This window comes from Cyprinus carpio, chromosome B25 (genome assembly GCF_018340385.1).
Source record: "Cyprinus carpio isolate SPL01 chromosome B25, ASM1834038v1, whole genome shotgun sequence".
In the NCBI taxonomy this organism is placed as follows: domain Eukaryota; kingdom Metazoa; phylum Chordata; class Actinopteri; order Cypriniformes; family Cyprinidae; genus Cyprinus; species Cyprinus carpio.
Genome location: NC_056621.1, coordinates 9,028,732 through 9,047,734, shown reverse-complemented (window position 1 = coordinate 9,047,734; position 19,003 = coordinate 9,028,732). Strand labels below are relative to the sequence as shown.

At 37.3% G+C, this 19,003-nt stretch overlaps 1 protein-coding gene across 2 annotated transcripts in view; it reads left to right on the top strand.

Annotated features, from left to right (window-relative positions):
• LOC109110590 (NT-3 growth factor receptor-like) overlaps positions 1 to 19,003 on the top strand; it is a 241,719-nt gene that overhangs the window by 180,096 nt on the left and 42,620 nt on the right. For both annotated transcript variants that reach the window (XM_042753532.1, XM_042753531.1), the window contains exon 12: positions 6,351 to 6,539. In XM_042753532.1, the coding sequence (XP_042609466.1) occupies positions 6,351 to 6,539 (189 nt within the window). The remainder of the gene's footprint in view (positions 1 to 6,350; positions 6,540 to 19,003) is intronic.

Sequence of the window (19,003 nt, the reverse complement as noted above, 5' to 3'; positions counted from 1 at the left end):
GACTTATGAGAGACACTGCCACTCTGAGAGGCTCTTTTTATACCCAATCATGTTGCCAATTGACCTAATAAGTTGCAAACTGGTCCTTCAGCTTTTCCTTATATGTACATTTCAATTTTCCGGCCTCTTATTGCTACCTGTCCCAAATTTTTTGGAATGTGTAGCTCTCAAGAAATCCAAAATGAGCCAATATTTGGCATGACATTTCAAAATGTCTCACTTTCAACATTTGATATGTTATCTATATTCTATTGTGAATAAAATATAAGTTTATGAGATTTGCAAATTATTCCATTCCTTTTTTACTCATAATTTGTACAGTGTCCCAACTTTTTTGGAATCCGGTTTGTATTAATGTTAGATGATATTGCATGAATGGTAGGTAGTTTTGTAGGTATCAAGTATCTGCATGGTAAAATGGTTGGAATCTATCTATCTGCATGGAATCTATCTATCTATCTATCTATCTATCTATCTATCTATCTATCTATCTATCTATCTATCTACTATCTATCTATCTAATTTATATGATTTTTGGCCTATGGTTAGCTGTCGACTCCCAATCGATGGGTTTATGATTCGAGTCTCGGGCCGGCAGGAATTGTGGGTGGGGGGAATGTACAGTTCTCTCTCCATAGAAATACCACGACTTAGTGCCCTTGAGCAAGCATCGAACCCCCAACTGCTCCCGGGCGCCGCATAAAATGAATGCTCCGGTGTGTGTTCACCTTTGTGTGTAACTGCCTGTGTGTGTTGCACTTCGGATTTAAATGCAGAGCACTAATTCTGGTCAACAAACATAGCTGAATGCCAAATCACACTCAACTTTATATTATATATATAATCTTAAAACATGTTTTATTATTAATTATAAATTCAAAAATCAATACAAAAAAAAAAAAAATCACAATATTAACATTTAAAATTATAATACACCTTTGTTAACTGGCCATTTGCCAAAAACGTTTTCCTCTGAAACCGAAATTAGCCGCCTAAATTTAAGTCCTTTGAGTTTAGAGGTCCTGCATGTTTACGGCTCTTTGAGACACGGTGCATTTTTCACGCCCAAGGTCTTATTTTCCTCTGTATATTTGAGGATACTTGCGAAAGGTGCAAATAACGTTTGAGTCCAGACATGCCTACCAAGGAAGCAATTGAAGAGGGTTTTCGAAGAGAAAAGTGGCAAGATGAAGACCGCATTGTTGTTGTCTGCCTCACAGGCAATCAGAACACCAGGGAGTCGATTCACTGTGTTCATATTCTCTGTTTACCCAACAAAAGAGTTTTGTCATTGCCGCTGACACCGAGGGGCACCGCAGATATATCTGGGCAATTCGCAAATCAGGAAAAGAAGAAAAGCAACCGACTTCAGGCCATTACAGCGGTCTGCACAGGAATGAGCTGAAGAGACAGTACAATTACGGCCGTAGGAAGTGGCTCGAGTGTTTTTATATGGCTGATTTTCCATCTCTACCACTTCCAATCAGTCTCATATGCTAAGAAAAGAATGAATCATCCCCTTTGCCCATGTCTGTACCTCTCGCTCCCTTGCTCTTGGACGAGGTGGTTTGATGTCAAGGAGACACTTCAATACACATTGGTGAGATCAGAGGAAGTAATGTGAGTAATTTATTCGTGCAGGTCTTCCATGGCTGCTTTGCATTGCAATCGGGGCACAATTGCCATTAGGGAGAAGTGGGCATGGATAGTGCCTGTTTTATCTTTTATAGCTACCTGAGATACAGAAAAGTGCTCTGCACTTTCAACATCAAAGGAAGCCATATCAACTCCAGGCAAATGGCATTCAGACAGCAGGTTTCAGATGCCTTTATACAGTATATTTTTAGATATATATAAGATATCAGGGGTTGCACCAACTAATCGACTAGTTAATTTAAATGCTCTGCCATGATGCTTTAAGCTTGACGTCAACTAGTCGCTGGTCCTACAGAGGGCGCAACAGGATAAGAAATATTTGAAGGACTTCCACATTTACACTCCGTTTCCAAACAGTTAAAATGACAAATAAATGCATACTCAGAAGAGGCTCCACAAGATGTGTGATTATTTTACTGGATGCTCAAAATTGAACAGGAGAATGCATGTTTTAAACAGCTTATTGTACAGGTGAATTAATCAATGTTCTAATCTAATGCGCTGCTGCACTGTAACACTGTAACACACATAGGCTAAAGACAGTAGCTCGTACATCACGTGCACATCGTGCATGCACAGAATCATTCAGCACGGAAATGTACTGTCAACACTGTTCTGTGATTTCTCAACAAAATAGCTTAGAAACTGAAAAGTTCTAGCATATATGTCTTAACTAAATCCCACAGCTTCACTATTAGTAGAGAGACGCTGCCAGGTAGAATTAATTCACACAAGCAATCGCTCTCTCACTAATGCATTCATATAAATATAATCTTTACTGTGCTGCTTTATCTGTATCTGATTTAGAACGAGCAGAAATCTGTGAGAAGTATAACGACCCAAAGACAAAAGAACTGATAAAAATGAGCTGTTATAGAAGCAATGGCCATATGGGCAGCACTGTGTCAAATGCCATAGCTATACACAAGGTGTTCAAGTCTCAGCTCCAGGTTCACACTTAAGGCCAAAGTATACTTGTTCATTAATGACTTCGACTCGACTTTCATCACATAAAAGTCCTTTTTAAAAAAATTAGTTTTTTATATTTGTTTATCTGAAATACTTATCATATTTCATCTGAAATGTAAGCATAAAAGGAAAGATCAGTGCATTGACAGAAAGTGAGTCAAATCCCACTGCCGTTCTGGCTTACACACATGTATCAAGCAACACTCTCACACACATTGCACAAATTGTGTGACACTGCTGCGCTACATGCAGCAAGGTGATAATTTATGTGTGAGTCTGCATGTGTAATGCATGTCTTCATGCAGGATTACGTAGTTATTTTCGGTGCTAATTAACAACGGTGTGAGAGCTTCCTGTAAGCTGTATGAAAATCAGCCCAGAAAGGAGAAGCACATCGTCTGTGTTTAAACAACAAGGGAAGCCAAGCTAATTTTTAATGTTTTTACACATGGCTGCAGGTATTTGCAGTGATTTAAAGTGTTTTACAGGAGTAGTTCACCCATAAATGAAAAGTCTGTCACTATTTACTCATTCCATTTATTCGTTCCAAACCTGTATTTTATTTTATTTTATAATTTTTTTTACACAAAAAGAAATGTTTAGCAGAATACTCTTTTGCATATATTATGAATGGAAATTGGGACTTCTAAGTTCATTCAGTAGGTTTAAGCATTACACTGAATTGTAGCATTATTTTTGAAAATCGCTGTCATTATTTGCAATTATATTGTTGACAGTCTGAATTCTGGCACATAGCAACTGTCTTTGTGAAGATTTTGCGGGTTCTCTTCCGCCCATCTCACAATCTTATTAAACTGACTTTGTTCTTCAGATGCAGAGGTAGAAGAAAAGAGGAAATAATGTTTCCGTGTAGGCAATAAATAATATTGGCCTTGAGGCTTTCATTGTTCAGGAAGGTGGAAGAAAAACATAATTCATCACTGAAATGTGCTTTTTAAAGTGTTTTATATAGTGCTCAGTCCCAGCGGAGAACTCAAAGTACATTTAAAGCATTCTGACAGTACCTATGTTTATTGTATTTATATATTTATGCTCTTTTTATTGTTTCTTAAATGCATTATTTGGAGTACAGTTGTGCTAATGATTAAGATTTACTTGTGCAGTTTATTTATTTGTTTATTTAAACATATTATTTGGAATACAGTTGTGATAATCCACACAGTTGTCTGGGTCCAAAGAGAAGATGACAAGAGGAGGTTGTCCTGTAGAAAAGAGATGGCTTGCTACCCATTTTCTGTTTCGGCTGCTTAAACAAATTGTTTCCTGCATTTTATTGATAGAGTTCCTAACTTAAAATGCCAAAAGGCAACAGCGAGTGAAAGCGATCTTCAATTCACCGTGCCAGCTGTATAATAGGATTTTGAAAGTGCCATTTGATATGCTTTATGTATTTATTTTGAAGCGCATTAGCAGCGGCGTCTGACCTTGCACATCTATAAGTATAACCTGAAGATATTAAGGAGGAATTTTAAGGAGTTCTGTTACTCTCAAGCTTAAAACGTAGCATTATTAATGCAACTTTAAACAAAACCGAGCTAATTAAACAACTTTTAATTTTGTGGATAAAATTAAGAAACATTTGGATGACGCAACGTAAGACTCAAGACCTGCAACTTAAAATTTATATTTTAGACAATGTATAATATCATTTATGCACCTTCAAGTTTTTGTTAGATTGAGTTTTTGAGTTAATTTTATTAGTCAGTATATAATATAAATTATGATCATATATTATTAGGGTGATGTTTTAAAGAACAGGGATAATTGTGTGTACTTTTTCACCTTGCTAAGACTCCTTTTAGTATTTACAAAAATTATTTTAATGGTCCTTTTGGGACTTTTAGACTTTCCAATTAAGGAAAAGAAAATATTTTAATGACCCAATTAGCTGCAGGGGTCATTTGACACTTAGCTGAATGTCTCCTCCTGTCTTAAAGGCTAAAGCTAATTAAAACTTTTCCCCAAGATTTCCCCTTAAATATGTCACAGCAGACCACTGTTATTGTCTCAAAATAATCTCAGTTTATAGCCATGAAAGTGATTGCAGCTGCTCATTACATTTGGATTTCAGATTGAAGTTCACAAAGAGCAGTACAAAATCAGATAAAGATTCTTTTCATTTGGCAGTTCAAATAAATTCCGAATGAAACCTTGATGACGACTTTTATGCATCCTAATGAAAGAATCATTCAAATTAGTGATGCAGTTGGTATATATTTCAAAATACCCAGCTCATTTTTTATGTATTAGCCTATTTATTTACTTGTTTATCCTCCAGTATGACTTATTTACCCACAGTCTTCTCATGATACCTACCAAAATAAATTCACATATATTTGTAATCCCTGAGGGAAAAAACACTCCCAAACCATATTTTCAGCTTTATTTATTTTTTTTCCATATGAAAATCCCTGTATGTCTCACACTGAAGCGGCTATGCGTATCTACAATGTTAAGCTTTCTTTGAGTACTATGACCTCTCTTTAAATAAAAAATAAATAAATAAAAGAATAACTGGGTCTGTCTGTCCACTTTCTGTTCACACCACTCGTTGACCTTGTGTCAAGACGTCTGACCTTGTGAACTAAATGGCCTTGTGAATCTTCCTAAGAGAATTCCAAGGGAAAACTGACTGTCCGGATCAAAAACCTTGAATGACAGCAGGACTGTTCCACCATGTTCTCAGCATAATATGTTGTTGAACTTCAAAACAGTCAAATGTTAGCTCACTCATTCAAGGCTTAACAAAAAGTTTTTTTTTTTTTTTTTTTTGCCATCCAGTCAGGCCAATAGGTCAAACCTTTACTTGCTCTTGTGACATTTTCAGTGGCCCTGAGGGACAAATGTGAAAAATGCTGTTTTCTTAGAATTACTTTGAAGGGAATATTAAGAAAAAATAATAAAACATCCAAATACGACATCATTTATATTTATAAAAATAAAATATTCAAATCAAAACAATTACTACTAAATATCTCCCTGCTGTTTACTAAAAATATTAAACATACAGACTTGACAGTGTTTTTTTTTTCTTTCCCTGCTGTTTCCGAGATAGATAGACAGACAGATATACAGACATATAGATAGATAGATAGAAAAAAATCATTAAATATCAAATTTACAAAAATATTAAGACAACGTAATGTCCTTATTTTCCAAAAATACAACAATGACTGTATTGATTCTATTCTATTCTATTCTATTCTATTCTATTCTATTCAGTGATGGAAGACATGGAGTAAGGATGCCGTAAAACTGATGCCAGAAATGCAACAATGACTGTATTGGGAAAGTGCTGGTTCAGTCAGCTGTCCTGAAACACTCTCACGTTGGCCATCAGGCCATCTTTATTGTCAAGGCCTGTCATTTATCTATTGCCGGCTTGGAGGCCCAAAACTGAATGTTGGTGTTTTTTTGTTGACGCCACTAAATGAGCCGATGATGGGACTTTGGGAGACTTGGGGAGTCAGTGTTTACCATGGCCCAGGGCCACGGCAGCTGAGGCTTCTGGGGTTGAATCAGGCGTTTAATGTGTGACCAAATGACAGAGAAGAGCTCAGAGGCCAGTCGCAGCTCTAAGAGATAACGTTTATTCTGACAAATGAGCCTGCCCGCTTTTCCCTCTCAGATGTATTACGCTGCATTCATTTTCCATTAAGCAACCAATGTCATTTTGTGTGATGGCTCTCTTTTTCCTTCTGCAGGACCCGTGGCTGTGATCAGTGGTGAAGAAGACTCTGCCAGCCCCCTCCATCACGTCAATCACGGCATCATAACCCCGTGTACCCTAGATGCCGGGCCAGACGCTGTGGTAATCGGCATGACTCGTATCCCAGTAATCGAAAACCCGCAGTATTTCCGGCACGGCCACAACTGCAACAAGCCCACAACTTGTGAGTACCAAATAGGAACCAAGACTGTTTATTTTATATATATTTTTTTATGTCTAGATTTTTTAAGTATAATCATCTGCAATATTTGCCTTCTGGTTATTTATCCTGAAAACATTTCATTTGCATTATCTTGCACTCATAACAAGCCTCCACAAGATGTCATGGTTGCCAGATGTCAAGAGTTAAAATCCCCCAATCAGAGCCTTTATCTTAAATCAATACATTTTCTGCCTAGTGCTAAAATGCTAAAAATGTTTTCAATTTTCAATTTTCAGTTCTGTTTCTTGAGTATTTATTATTTGGGACATATGGACTAGAATAATCTTAAGCATTAAATATACAGTATGAGCACATAGAAAAAAAAATGTGTAGAAACTATTTACACTCTATTATTTGTCATTTTTTTTGTTTAGCAGTTTCTAAGAAACAGCAAAGCACATTGAATTAAACGTGATTTAAATCGTCCAACTTGCAATTAAACAAGAACTGTTACTACTTTATGCTGAAAGAATCAGTGAATCAATTAATCAATCAATTAATTGGTGAAATCAGTAAATTTGAGAATCAATGAGTCATTTGAATCATGTGTCAATTAATGAGTCAATGAATTTATAAAATCATGAATCAGTGAATCAATTCAGACATGAATCATTGAATTAATTCAGTTTATTAATTGGCGAATCAGTACATTTGACAATCGAGTCATTTGAACAATAATCAAAAAAACAAATCAATCAATTAATTGGTGGGATCAGTAGATTATCAATTCAATTCAAGTTTATTTGTATAGCGCTTTTTACGATACAAATCATTACAAAGCAACTTTACAGAAAATTAAGTTTCTACAATATTTAGTAGTATCTTATCAGTGGTGATTGTCAGTTCATGTGCATATAGCAGAAATGTTCAGAAAAATCAATAAGAAGACGTAAACAAACAGACGATTAACACTATTAACAGCAATTATGGCAATCAAACTTATAGCAAAATGTGGTAGTTCTGTATGTTGTCTCTGGGTTAGCATCATCTGAGGTCCTCTGAGGGGCTGGCATCATCTCTTCTCAGGTGTTCTGGATCCAGACTGGAGCTTGTGTAAATCCTAGTTACCACGGGATGTAAATCCCGTGGCAAAGCAGAGAAACAAATAGAGACATAATTAGCGTAGCTGCTGTTCCAGCCAAGTAAAATTAATTCGTTTAACCCAAGCTAAAGAATAATAATGCACATTTGATCAGATATAACTGCAGTCCAAAATTATGAAAAACAAAATATTAAATCCAATCAAAAAATTTGTGTTATCAATATATATAAAAACAAATGAGTCATGAATCAATGTAATCAAGAATCAATGATTCAATTCAATCATTTAATTGGTGGGATCAGTAGATTTAAGAATTAGTGAGTCATTTAAATCACGTTATTTAATTAATCAAAAAAATTCAAACTTGATTTTTTTTTTTAATATATATTGCGCACTGCATACTCACGATTCCCATTCCTACTGCCTGCCAACAGCCATTTTTCGTAATCCGACTTTGTTCCACACAGCAGGTGGCAGACATTCCCAAGCTCTTCATTGCCCCCTTGAGTACTCTTCCAAACAGAACTGATTCAATTAAAGTCTGAAGACTCCTGCCATTTGAAAAGCCTATAAAAGCATACTTATTACAGTGAGTGGCAGCGACATTGACAGTGATTTGTGGAGTTTCTGTCCTTGCCTAAATTTTTACAGTGTACTCAGGGAGTGCGTAAATCTGCTGCCTCCCTTAGCAAGACTCATCATATTTTAGTACACCTACTGTACTGTCATATTTCCAGAGTAAATTGAACTTGGGTTTAAATTTAGGTCGGCTGCAAATTCCCTCATGTGCTTTACAGATTGAGTTCTAGACAAAAGAATATGTATGCTTGAGAAAGAGAAGGTGAAGTGGGAAACGGGGGCGTGAAAAGTCGATAACTTTGTTTAAGAAGAATTTGAGTGGCCTCTCAAAGGGGTCTCAACCACAAAAAGGAAGATTAATATAGAGAAATATATTAATATATGTAATAAATAAAAGTGACGGGACGAGCCAACGACAGACACAGTGGGCGTGGCGTCAGGCCTCGGAGAGGTTTTTATTTAACAGAAAAAAACAAAACAAGGGGGAATAAAGTGTCCAAAAGGGGAACAGTGTCCAAAACAACAGGGAATCTGGTGTCCTCGTCGGTGCTGCGGGGTTCGTGGGGGTCTGGCAGTGTTCACGGAGGGAAGGGTCCAGGTAAGGGGCGGAGTCCGGCGGCCGCACGCGCTCCCCTCTTCGGTCCGGGGCGCGAGGGGCGGCGGCTTCTTCTAGCGGCTTCATCCTCCTCGCTGGCCGCAGGCGCTTGCAGGGGATGGACGGCCCGGCATCCTGGCCCGACGGCCGTGTAGACGGGTGCGGTTTTCGACCGGACCGCGGGTCCGGCAGCTCACGTCTCTGGTGGCGGGGAGTCCCTCAACGCACCCTTCCTGGACCCACGAGGACACCAGTGTGCATGCACGGGGAGAGAGACCGGTCTCTCGAGGACAGGCGCGTTGGGCTTTTAAACAGCGGCGGTGATGAGGCTCCATTTCCTTCAGGTGTGCCCCATCACACGCCGCCAGCCTCTGACTCGTCCAGCGCCCCTCCTCTCTCCCACACCCACTCCTATCGGGAGCCTGGTGAAGGGGCGGCGATTTAGGACGGGGTGCCGGGGATTATCAGGGAGGAGGCAGATGAGGCGCCACAGGTTATCGCCACATTAGAGAAATATAGCGACCATCCCCGTAATAAATAAACTTATAAAATATATATTTTTTTATTATTATTTTATAAAAATATTTTTTACAGAAGAAGAAACAAAATATTTTCACAAAAAATTAAATAAAAAACTCCATAATAAATAATATATTTAAAACAACAATAAATAATTAATTTCCGGATAAAGTATAAAATAATCTTCAACAACCATGAAAAAAAATCAATAATAAACTAAAATAATATATAAATTAATATCTTGCACAATTGGCAAACCTTCTGATTTCCACCTGAGAAAAGGATTCACAATAGTCCTTTTGGGGTGCCGGTGGGTTTTCTTTTCCACACGTCCTTGATCCGGACTAATCTGTGAATTATCTGTCTTTAGGATTTTACATTATTTCGAGGCTGGCAGACTGTATTCCCTAAACACATCCATTCACTCTTTTCCATTCTCTCTGTACTTCCTATGAGCTTTTCCATGATTTCCAAATCAAGCCAAAATTGGATTCTCAGCGACATGCAGGGAGAAAAACTGCGCTAGCTTGTGTTTCCGGGCACCATGTGCTTCTGATCCGCCTGTTCCCACTCCAATGTGGAGACAATCCCAAACTAAGTGAGCTTTGTTAAATCGGCTAAATTTTATCGGCCTCTAAAGATGCGATTCTGGTTCTCCAGCCTCTTCTGAACCCCCCAAAAAGTGGCAGAGTATCATCAGTCATATTGTGATGCTTTGTTGACTCATAATCAAATACATTTGATTTGTTTGTGGGCAGAGACATGAAACTCAGGAGGGATATCACTTTTGAAGGACCTGGAGGCAACCAAGTACATTAATGTAATTCATCTGAGCCAAAGCAATAACAACACAGCTGATTGCATGAGGTGTCAATGTCGTGTCCGAGTCCTGAATCTTTTTTGCTCTAGGTTTTTTTTTTTTTTTTTTTTTTTTTTATTTTTTTTTTTTTTTTTTACAGAAAAACTGCACATGAAATGCAAGAAAATAAATAAATAGTGTGCACGATTTATAAATCGAGGGAACACGATAAAAATCAAGTTCACCAAATATTAAAAATCGTGCACAAAAAATAAAACGAAAAAATTAACAAATTAGTTCTCTCGATTTATAAATCGTGTGCATAATTTAGCAAATCAAGGGGACCAATTAGTAAATTGTGTGCACAATTTATAAATCGAGGCACTAAATTAGTAACTTGTGTGCACAATTTATAAATCGAGGGAACGATTTAGCCTGCTATTTTTTTTTCCTGCATGCCATGTGCGGGGCTCTGTACTTTTTTCTTTTAGCACTGACATTTGTTTTTTTGCAGATTCTTGTAAATGTTTAAATGTTTTAAATTATTTTATACAAATATATATATAATATATATATATATATATATATAATATATATATGAAACAACAAAAAACTCAACAAAAATAAAGATAGAAATAAAATGAAAATTGGATATGAAAAATAAGCAAAAAGATATATATATAATTTCTGTTAAACGTACATTGAGCATTGGCAGTTTGTCAAAGTTGTTTATTAGCCTTTCCACGGATCCTAATTGTTCACATTTCAGTGAACTCAGATACCAAAAGAAAAAAAAATAAAAAATAAAAATGGAGGGACCCAGATGAAAAACGACAAAGCCGTAGGCAAACAAAGCCAATATCCGCTGCTCCATGAAGCTGATACACAATCAAACAGTGCCTGGTGGCTACGGAGAAGCACATGGATGGGTTGTAAAGCTGCTTGATTTGTCATTTTGTACTTGGAGAGTGGAGGACGTGGAAAGAATGAGGTATCAGTGGCAGTGGATGATGACTTGGGAGCCGGTGTAGCTTAGTGGGTAGACTGTAAAATGTTGAATTTAAATAGATTCAATCCTTGTTCTGAATGTTTGTTGTGGTTGTGTAGTGGTTAAGAAGCTGGTCTGATTACCAAAAGAGTTTGAGTTTGAAAACTACAGCTACAGAAGATGGGAAATGGATTCCACCATCCCTCCGTATTCTGTACCTCGACAAACAGATGGTTCTCAAAATAATGAGTGGCCCCATTTCTCTAAACCCCTCCCCTCACACAGGCTAACTCAGTAAGCCAGAGGAATCATATTAAGTGTGGAAAAGCATATATATGTATATAAACACCCAGAGTTAAGCTTTACGAACTGCACGAGACTTTAATGGCAAAATGACTGATTTATAATCTGCCAGGCTTGTGTTTGTGGGTGTTTACAGCAAGGGTTTTGAGAATGTGCATGCTAATAGATTAATAGCACAGGCTTCTTTTTTCATTCCTTTTTATTTCCAGTAGCTATTCCTTTTCACACGCAAGGGGCTGAAATGAGCCGGAACTGAGAGTTTAGAATAGAAAAAGTGAATTCATGCTAGCTTGAGCATGATTCATTATTAATTAATGATAATTATCTTTTGTCAGGCACCAAGCTACAGCTTTTCTGTAGTTTTGTTATTAAAATAATCATTAAACTTTTATTTGGAATTTTATTCATATAAATACTAGTAACTTTACTAGTGTGTTTATATATATATATATATATATATATATTATATATATATATATATATATAAATAAAAAAACTACATTCTGTTAAACTCTCACTACAGTGACACCATTTGACTACTTGTCAGGTCAACAGGACTATAAAAGTATTGAGATGGATATAGTGGCTACAGTACATACAAAGACAGCTTCATTATTGCAGGCTGACTAAATGCAAGGCCTGTAGCAATGTTGGCCAAACTCTGAGAAAGCAGTGAACCCTTTGTTCAATGGCCGTCAATTACTCAAGCCTCTTCCCTGTAATCATCTCTCTCAAGACCTCCACCCTGAACCTTCTGGCATTTTAGCAGTGAACTCATTCCACCCCAATTAGCCATTAAAGGACCCCACAGAATTTTACAGCACATTTGAAAATACAACCTTCATGTACTGAAGAATATAGTCTTTACATTAGCTAGCAGCAGTTTTTGTCACTTGGCACAAAGATCTCTACTGAGAGTTTGGAGATGCATGTGGAGCAATGAAACATCTTGAGTTTTACTTGAACAGACAGACCACACACACACACACACACACACACACACACATACATGTTCAAATGACATTGCTGTGCTACGTGGTCATGAAAACGTATAGTTTGTATGCGTTTTTTAAGCATTGCGGATTAAAAAACAGTAATTTTAAGCCGCTGAAATGCAATCAGCAGCAATAGAGAACTCAGCAGCTCAGATTGAGTTGGGCAGGTCAGAGACTGTTCCCGAGCGCTGTCAGAAAGGCACGTACACATGAAGATGGTGCTCATAGAGTTTATTTTTGTCACTTTATAGGCCTTAAACGGTTAAATATACACAATTGTATCAAAATGTCTGTCTTTGCAATTATCTTCACAAACAGTAATTTAAGTCTTAAGTGAAAGCAAACTGCTGAGAAAGAAAACATAGTATTTTGATCAGGGCAGCTCTTAAAGTGACAGCAGTCTAATATTCCTGCTTTCTGTCATTCATGTTAATTAAACAACAAAAGAGAGAAAATCTACTTTATACAATGTAGGCCTATGTAGCATTTCTTATTTATTGTATTACTATAGTATTTTTTTTTTGCCTTATTGCTTGTAATTTGTTTCTTATTCTTATTTTATACAGTTTAAACTGTATAATAAATAAAAAGAAAACAAATATATAGGATACTTTTTTTTTTTTTTAAAGAATATAATTAGAATAGAGAGTGCTAGAGTTAGAGGGTTAAAAAAAGTCAAAAAAAGATAGAAGACATGTGTTTTTTTAGCTGATTCTTGAAGAAGTCTGTGAACTCAGCAGCTCATACCCACATGAGCAAAAAATTAAAAAATCAGTGAAAATTAAATTTAAAATCCTTTGAATGGCACAATAAAGTGTACGTTTTAGACAGAGGATGTTCACTTTGCAAAATGCAAGCTTCTAGAGGGCACATAAGTCTGAAGTAATGGATTTAGGTAAAGGGGTGCAGAGACAGTGGTGGTTTTGTAGGCAAACATCAATGCCTTGAATTTTATGTGAGCAGCTATTGGTAGCCAGTGCAAATTGATAAACAGAGGTGTAATGTGCATTCTTTTTGGCTCATTAAAAATTAATCTTGCTGCCGCGTTCTGGATTGATTGTAAAGGTTTGATAGAACTGGCTGGAAGACCTGCCAAGAGAGCATTGCAATAGTCTGGCCTGGACAGAACAAGAGCTTGAACAAGGAGTTGTGAAGCATGTTCCGAAAGAAAGGGCCTGATCTTTTTGATGTTGAATAAAGCAAATCTGCAGAACCGGGCAGTTTTAGCAATGTGGTCTGAGAAAATCAGCTGATCATCAGTCATAACTCCAAGGTTTCTGGCTGTTTCTGAAGGGGTTATGGTTGATGTGCCTAACTGGATGGTGAAATTGTGATGAAACAATGGGTTTGATGGAACCACAAGCAGTTCCGTCTTGGCTAGGTTGAGTTGAAGGTAATGGTCCATCAACCAGCAAGAAATGTCTGTTAGACAAGCTGAGATGCGAGCAGCTATCGTCTAAACATCAAGATGAAAAAAGAGGTAGAGTTGAGTGTCATCAGCATAGCAGTGATATGAAAAGCCATGTTTCTAAATGACAGAACCTAGTGATACCATGTAGACAAAGAAGAGAAGTGGTCCAATAACTGAACCCTGAGGCACCCCAGTAGTTAGATGTTGAGACTTGGACATCTCACCTCTCCAAGATACCTTGAAGGACCTATCTGAGAGATAAGACTCAAACCACTGTGGAGGGCGGTTGTTATGTGTGCCCTTTGCCAAATAGGGTGTGACAGGAGGATCTGGTGGTAAACCATGTCAAAAGCAGCGGACAGGTCCAGCAAAATAGTATTGAAGATTGATTCCGCTCTTGCCAGTGTTGGGGCTTCAACAACTGAGAGCAAGGCAGTCTCAAACCATTCTCTAAAAGAGATGGGTAGACTGGTTGCTGTTGAGGAGGTTGTTCTGTGTGAGAAAGGCAGAGACTTGGTTCAACACAGCTAGTTCAATTGTTTTTGCAATTAAAGGAAGAAGGGAAACCATTCTCTAAAAGAGATGGGTTAAGGGTGGGTTTCTTAAGTAGTGGGGTTATACGAGCCTGTCTAAATGCTAAGGGGAAAACACCAGTGTGAAGGGATGTGGTAATGATGTGAGAGTGCAGGTACAACTGCAGTAGAAATAGCTTGAAGGAGATGAGATGGATCAAGCGGACAAGTAGTAGGATGATTAGAAAGGATGAGTTTGGAGACTTCTGCCTCAGAGAGTGAAGAGAAGAGAGTGAACGAGTGTATGTTTGCTGGTAAAATGTGCTTGACAGATTGTGGTGTGGAAAATTGTGCACTGATGGTTTTAATTTTATTAATGAAAAATGTGGCAAAGTCGTCAGCTGTTAGAGTTGATGAAGGATGGGGGGGGGGCAAAGTAGAGCCCTGCATTTCAGCCCGGGCCCTGACTTTGTTATGGCCCTCGGGCCGGGCTTCAGGCCAATTTTCACATCATAGTTAAGATGCGGGCCCATGGGTGGCGCTAAGCAGGGGCTAACAGGTGCTTCAGCACCCCCAAGAAAGACAAAAGCATCCCCATAGCACCCCCACAGATTTTTTCCTGGAATCCATTATAAACATGCTGTACAGTAACGAAGTGTTTTGCAGCTGTCGCACTTTTCATAATGTCTTTATAGCATTTTATTTTAAAAATGAAGCGCTTCCTTGTGCTAAGTAGGCCTGCCCCGAAATAAAGATTTTTTCTAGTCAACTAGTTGCACGTCCTATATTAAATTGATTAATATAATAATATACTATTAATATATGACCACGCTCAAGCTCACGCATAAAGCAATTGCCTCAAAGCACTGGCAAAGTGATTATGAACGTGTCGGGGGGAAAAGAAGAGATTTCAGTTATGTATTAATAAACTAGTACCTTCTGAGTCAGTGTCTGGTGCAAAGATGAAGTGGATGTGCCTTTAACAGAAATGCACCTTTCCATATGGACTACAAAATGAAAGAATATTACAAAATCGAGTGGGAGAATTTTCCTTATATTTATTTTATTATTCATATATTATAATTATATATATATATATATATATATATATATATATATATATAATTACCTGTATACTATATGGTTATATCTCCTATTAAATTACCAAACGTTTTGGTTATCTTATATTTGGATATCTCCTATTAATTGCAGGACTCCAGACTGCAACCATTTTTTTCCTGTCTATGTGACTAAATTTTGTGAGGGGTCGCACTGGGGCGACCACCGTGTTGTTGAGCTCATAAGCGCTGCCATTTTGAGAAAATCCATCTTTTGTTTTAGTCAAAGGTGTCGGCCAGGGGTCGGCAACCTGTGGCACCCATGCTAACAGTGACACACAGAGGGATAATCGCTGGCAAGCAAGCAATAGGGAAAACTGCATACTGACATACATTTTGAGGTAATAACACAGCCTGTTAGGAGCTATAAATGCTATTAAAGTGTGACAATTAACTTGCGCTAGTCTACGGATGCGTGTGCGACCGCTGCACATACTAGGTGCTTCAGATCAAAGCCTCAGTAGTCTAACAGAGCTCGTCAATGTCAAATTGACTGAGATGGCCAATCAAATCAAAGAAGGCAGGGTTTACTGTTGACAGAAGCAGAGCGCGAAACGTCAGTTTAACGTTAAAGAGAGCGAGGTAAGATGATGCTGCAAATCATGTAATATTAATCAAATTTTAACGATACGTTTACGATAAAAATGTTAAATGACCGACAGCTATATCCAGTACCGCAAACTACTCATTTTTTTCCCAAATATGGCCATTTTGAGAGCAAGAGAGAGAGAGATATGTGTAAATTGTCTGCATCTGTCTCTGTCTACAAAAATATAAAGCCGAGTTTATTTATTTAAAAACATTGATTTTACCACCCCTACTTGCTGAGAAATACTGTATATGCGATTCAGCATCAATTACTAAAAGTCGCGTGGAAGCACTGACAACAGGTTTATGAGCTTCTGAATGTTACTTTTTGCACAGCATGATCACAGATCTGTGTGTCAGTGGTGTGTGTGTGCACACACACGCATCAATTAATGCAGCGTATTAAAATAGAACGGCGATTAAACTGAATGGTTTTATTGCATTGGCCTTGTCTCACACACACATACAGTGATGTTCAGTACGGTCACACTGTATATCTGTAAATCAAGAAACTTTTTAAAAGTTTAAAAAACAATTTATGAAAAAATCTTCAGAAACCATTTGCATAAAAATAAAAATAGGCCTGTTGTTTTTTTTATCGTATCATTTAAAAATGTGTATGTACTGTACAAAGCATTAATGCATAATGTATAATACCGAATGCATTAAAAAGAGGGGTGAGGTTGGCACAGTGGTTAACCAGAAAAATTTTAAATGGCACGTCCGGCCGAAAAGGTTGCCGACCCCTGGTGTAGGCTATAGATGCAAGCAAAACAATTATATTTTATTGTAAAATGTGACAAGATCGCAAAAATCGAAAGTGAAAGCATCTGAAGCCCAACTTATAACACAGCAAAATAGAATCTACCGTTCACAAAATTCAAATTACAAATAATAGTACTGATGAAAAAGAACGGGTTGAATGTTAACCACTTTCGTTTCCATATAACTATAAACTACGATAAAAGTTCATCAGCATGCACTGATTAATCACATTGTAGCAAAAAAAAAAAAAAAAAAAAAAAAAAAAACTGCTTTTGCGACCATCAGGGAGAAACAGGAAGGAGATATTTGAATTATTTACTAATAAATATTGTTTTCTGAGTTGGTGTCGCAAGGATGAAGTGACTCGCCTGATCCTGACTCGCCACCTCTTCATTAGACGCGCCTTTAGAGAAAAGCGCATCTTTACGAATTATGATTATAGTGAAAGAGTTTTTGATTTTGATTTGTTTTATTTCATTAAGTAGTAATTTAAAGCTTTCTATAGATATATTTATCATGTCGGTGAGGAATGTATTCGCTGAATTTCAGTTTATTTTTGTGAAGCGCTCCTGTTCTAGATGAGATGGCAGAAAGCGCATCATGTTTGTTTTCTTTATTTTATAAAAGCGTTTTGTTGACATTGTGGGTGCACACAAATAAAAGTAGACCCTTTACAGTTACGAATGATGTATTACTCTTACATTTATGAGCAAAAAATTATGGCGTATCCACTGAAAAAAATGCAAGTGATCGCGCTGGCACCTCCATGTCCTGCAAAGCACACTTTAGCTTCCATTCTCAGCACAAACTATTGGATATAGTGCACATTTATCAAGGTTTAACATTTAAACATTGTTATATGCTTGAACTGTTATATATATATAGATTTTATTTTAGGCAAGTTGTGATGATTTGAGAAGGCTAAATTGATCAAACATAGGCTCACTGTCTGCCACTGGCTGCTTGGTCATTACTTTAAAAAACGTATATTTAACGAACGAAAAATGCTCCAAAAGTTTTTCTAAATTAACTTAATAAAAAATTACGCGAAGGAAGGAAGAGAGGAGTGACTGATACATATTAATCTCAGTAGGATTTTTTTAAATATTATTTTAGATTATTTCACATTTTAAATACATTAAAACAACATATAAAATTATATTTTTTGGTGTATGAGAGAACATTCAAGGGCTCAAGGATATATGTTTTTCACTCATCTTTTCCATCCTTTTTATGACAGAGGATTTCTTTTATTGTCTGAAACCAAAGGAAAGAAAAAAGAACAGCCTTATCTGTTTTGAAGGAGCACCTTTACTTTCAAACGACATTAAAGATGATCTTCTCTTTTTTGTCTGCTGGAAAGATTAGAGAGGAAGAGCTCTATAAAGAGTTACAGACCATTTACTGCTGTCGTTTAGCTGCAGAGAGCTTCAAAGTGAACTTCTATGTGGACTAATTTTGCGTAAACTGATTTTGCATGTTATTTCATCTCGGCTGATTGCATACAAGACTTTTATTTGCAGTGAATCTCCCCCAGTGGCTGCCCAACTCGTTGATTAAGGTTTTGAGGGGAAACCAAAAAGTAGAGCTCAGTTATGCAGCGGGAGCCATTTTGTATTTTTCCCATGCAATAATTTAAATTTGCATGTAAGAACTGCCAGAATTACCAACAAGTGAGAAAAAAACTGTCAAGGAATTCGTACCCCAACTGCACTCCATCTTATTTTACTGGAATGCATATTTCCCCTGTCAGGCCAGAAGGAAGCCCCTAGAGGCCACATCAGTAAAGTGGGACATTTATCTCCAGCCATTTAGTCAAAACTGTCAAGCAAAATCCAGTTAAGTGTTGACCTCAGTCCGCGTGTGCAAAACTGTGTTAAACCAGCATCACTGTGATGTTTTCACCAAATTGACATAAGTGAGGTATACAGAAACTGTTTCTTCCGCTTGTTTCCATGAAAAGAGTTCAGAAAGTGTGCACATTTAACCATAAGAAAGCCATGAAAGCATTTCAGTCTGAAACGGCACTCTTGAGGGCCTTTTAGAAACTTATTTACTACAAGCAACTGCAATACAAACACAATGCGCTGAAAGATATGTTCTTATTTTCTTTGCCTTTGTGCTCCAGACACAAAAAGCATGATAAACTTCTGGCTCACTCACCTCCGGAGGCAAAAGTTTTCCTTTATAGAATTATAAATCATTGTGGAC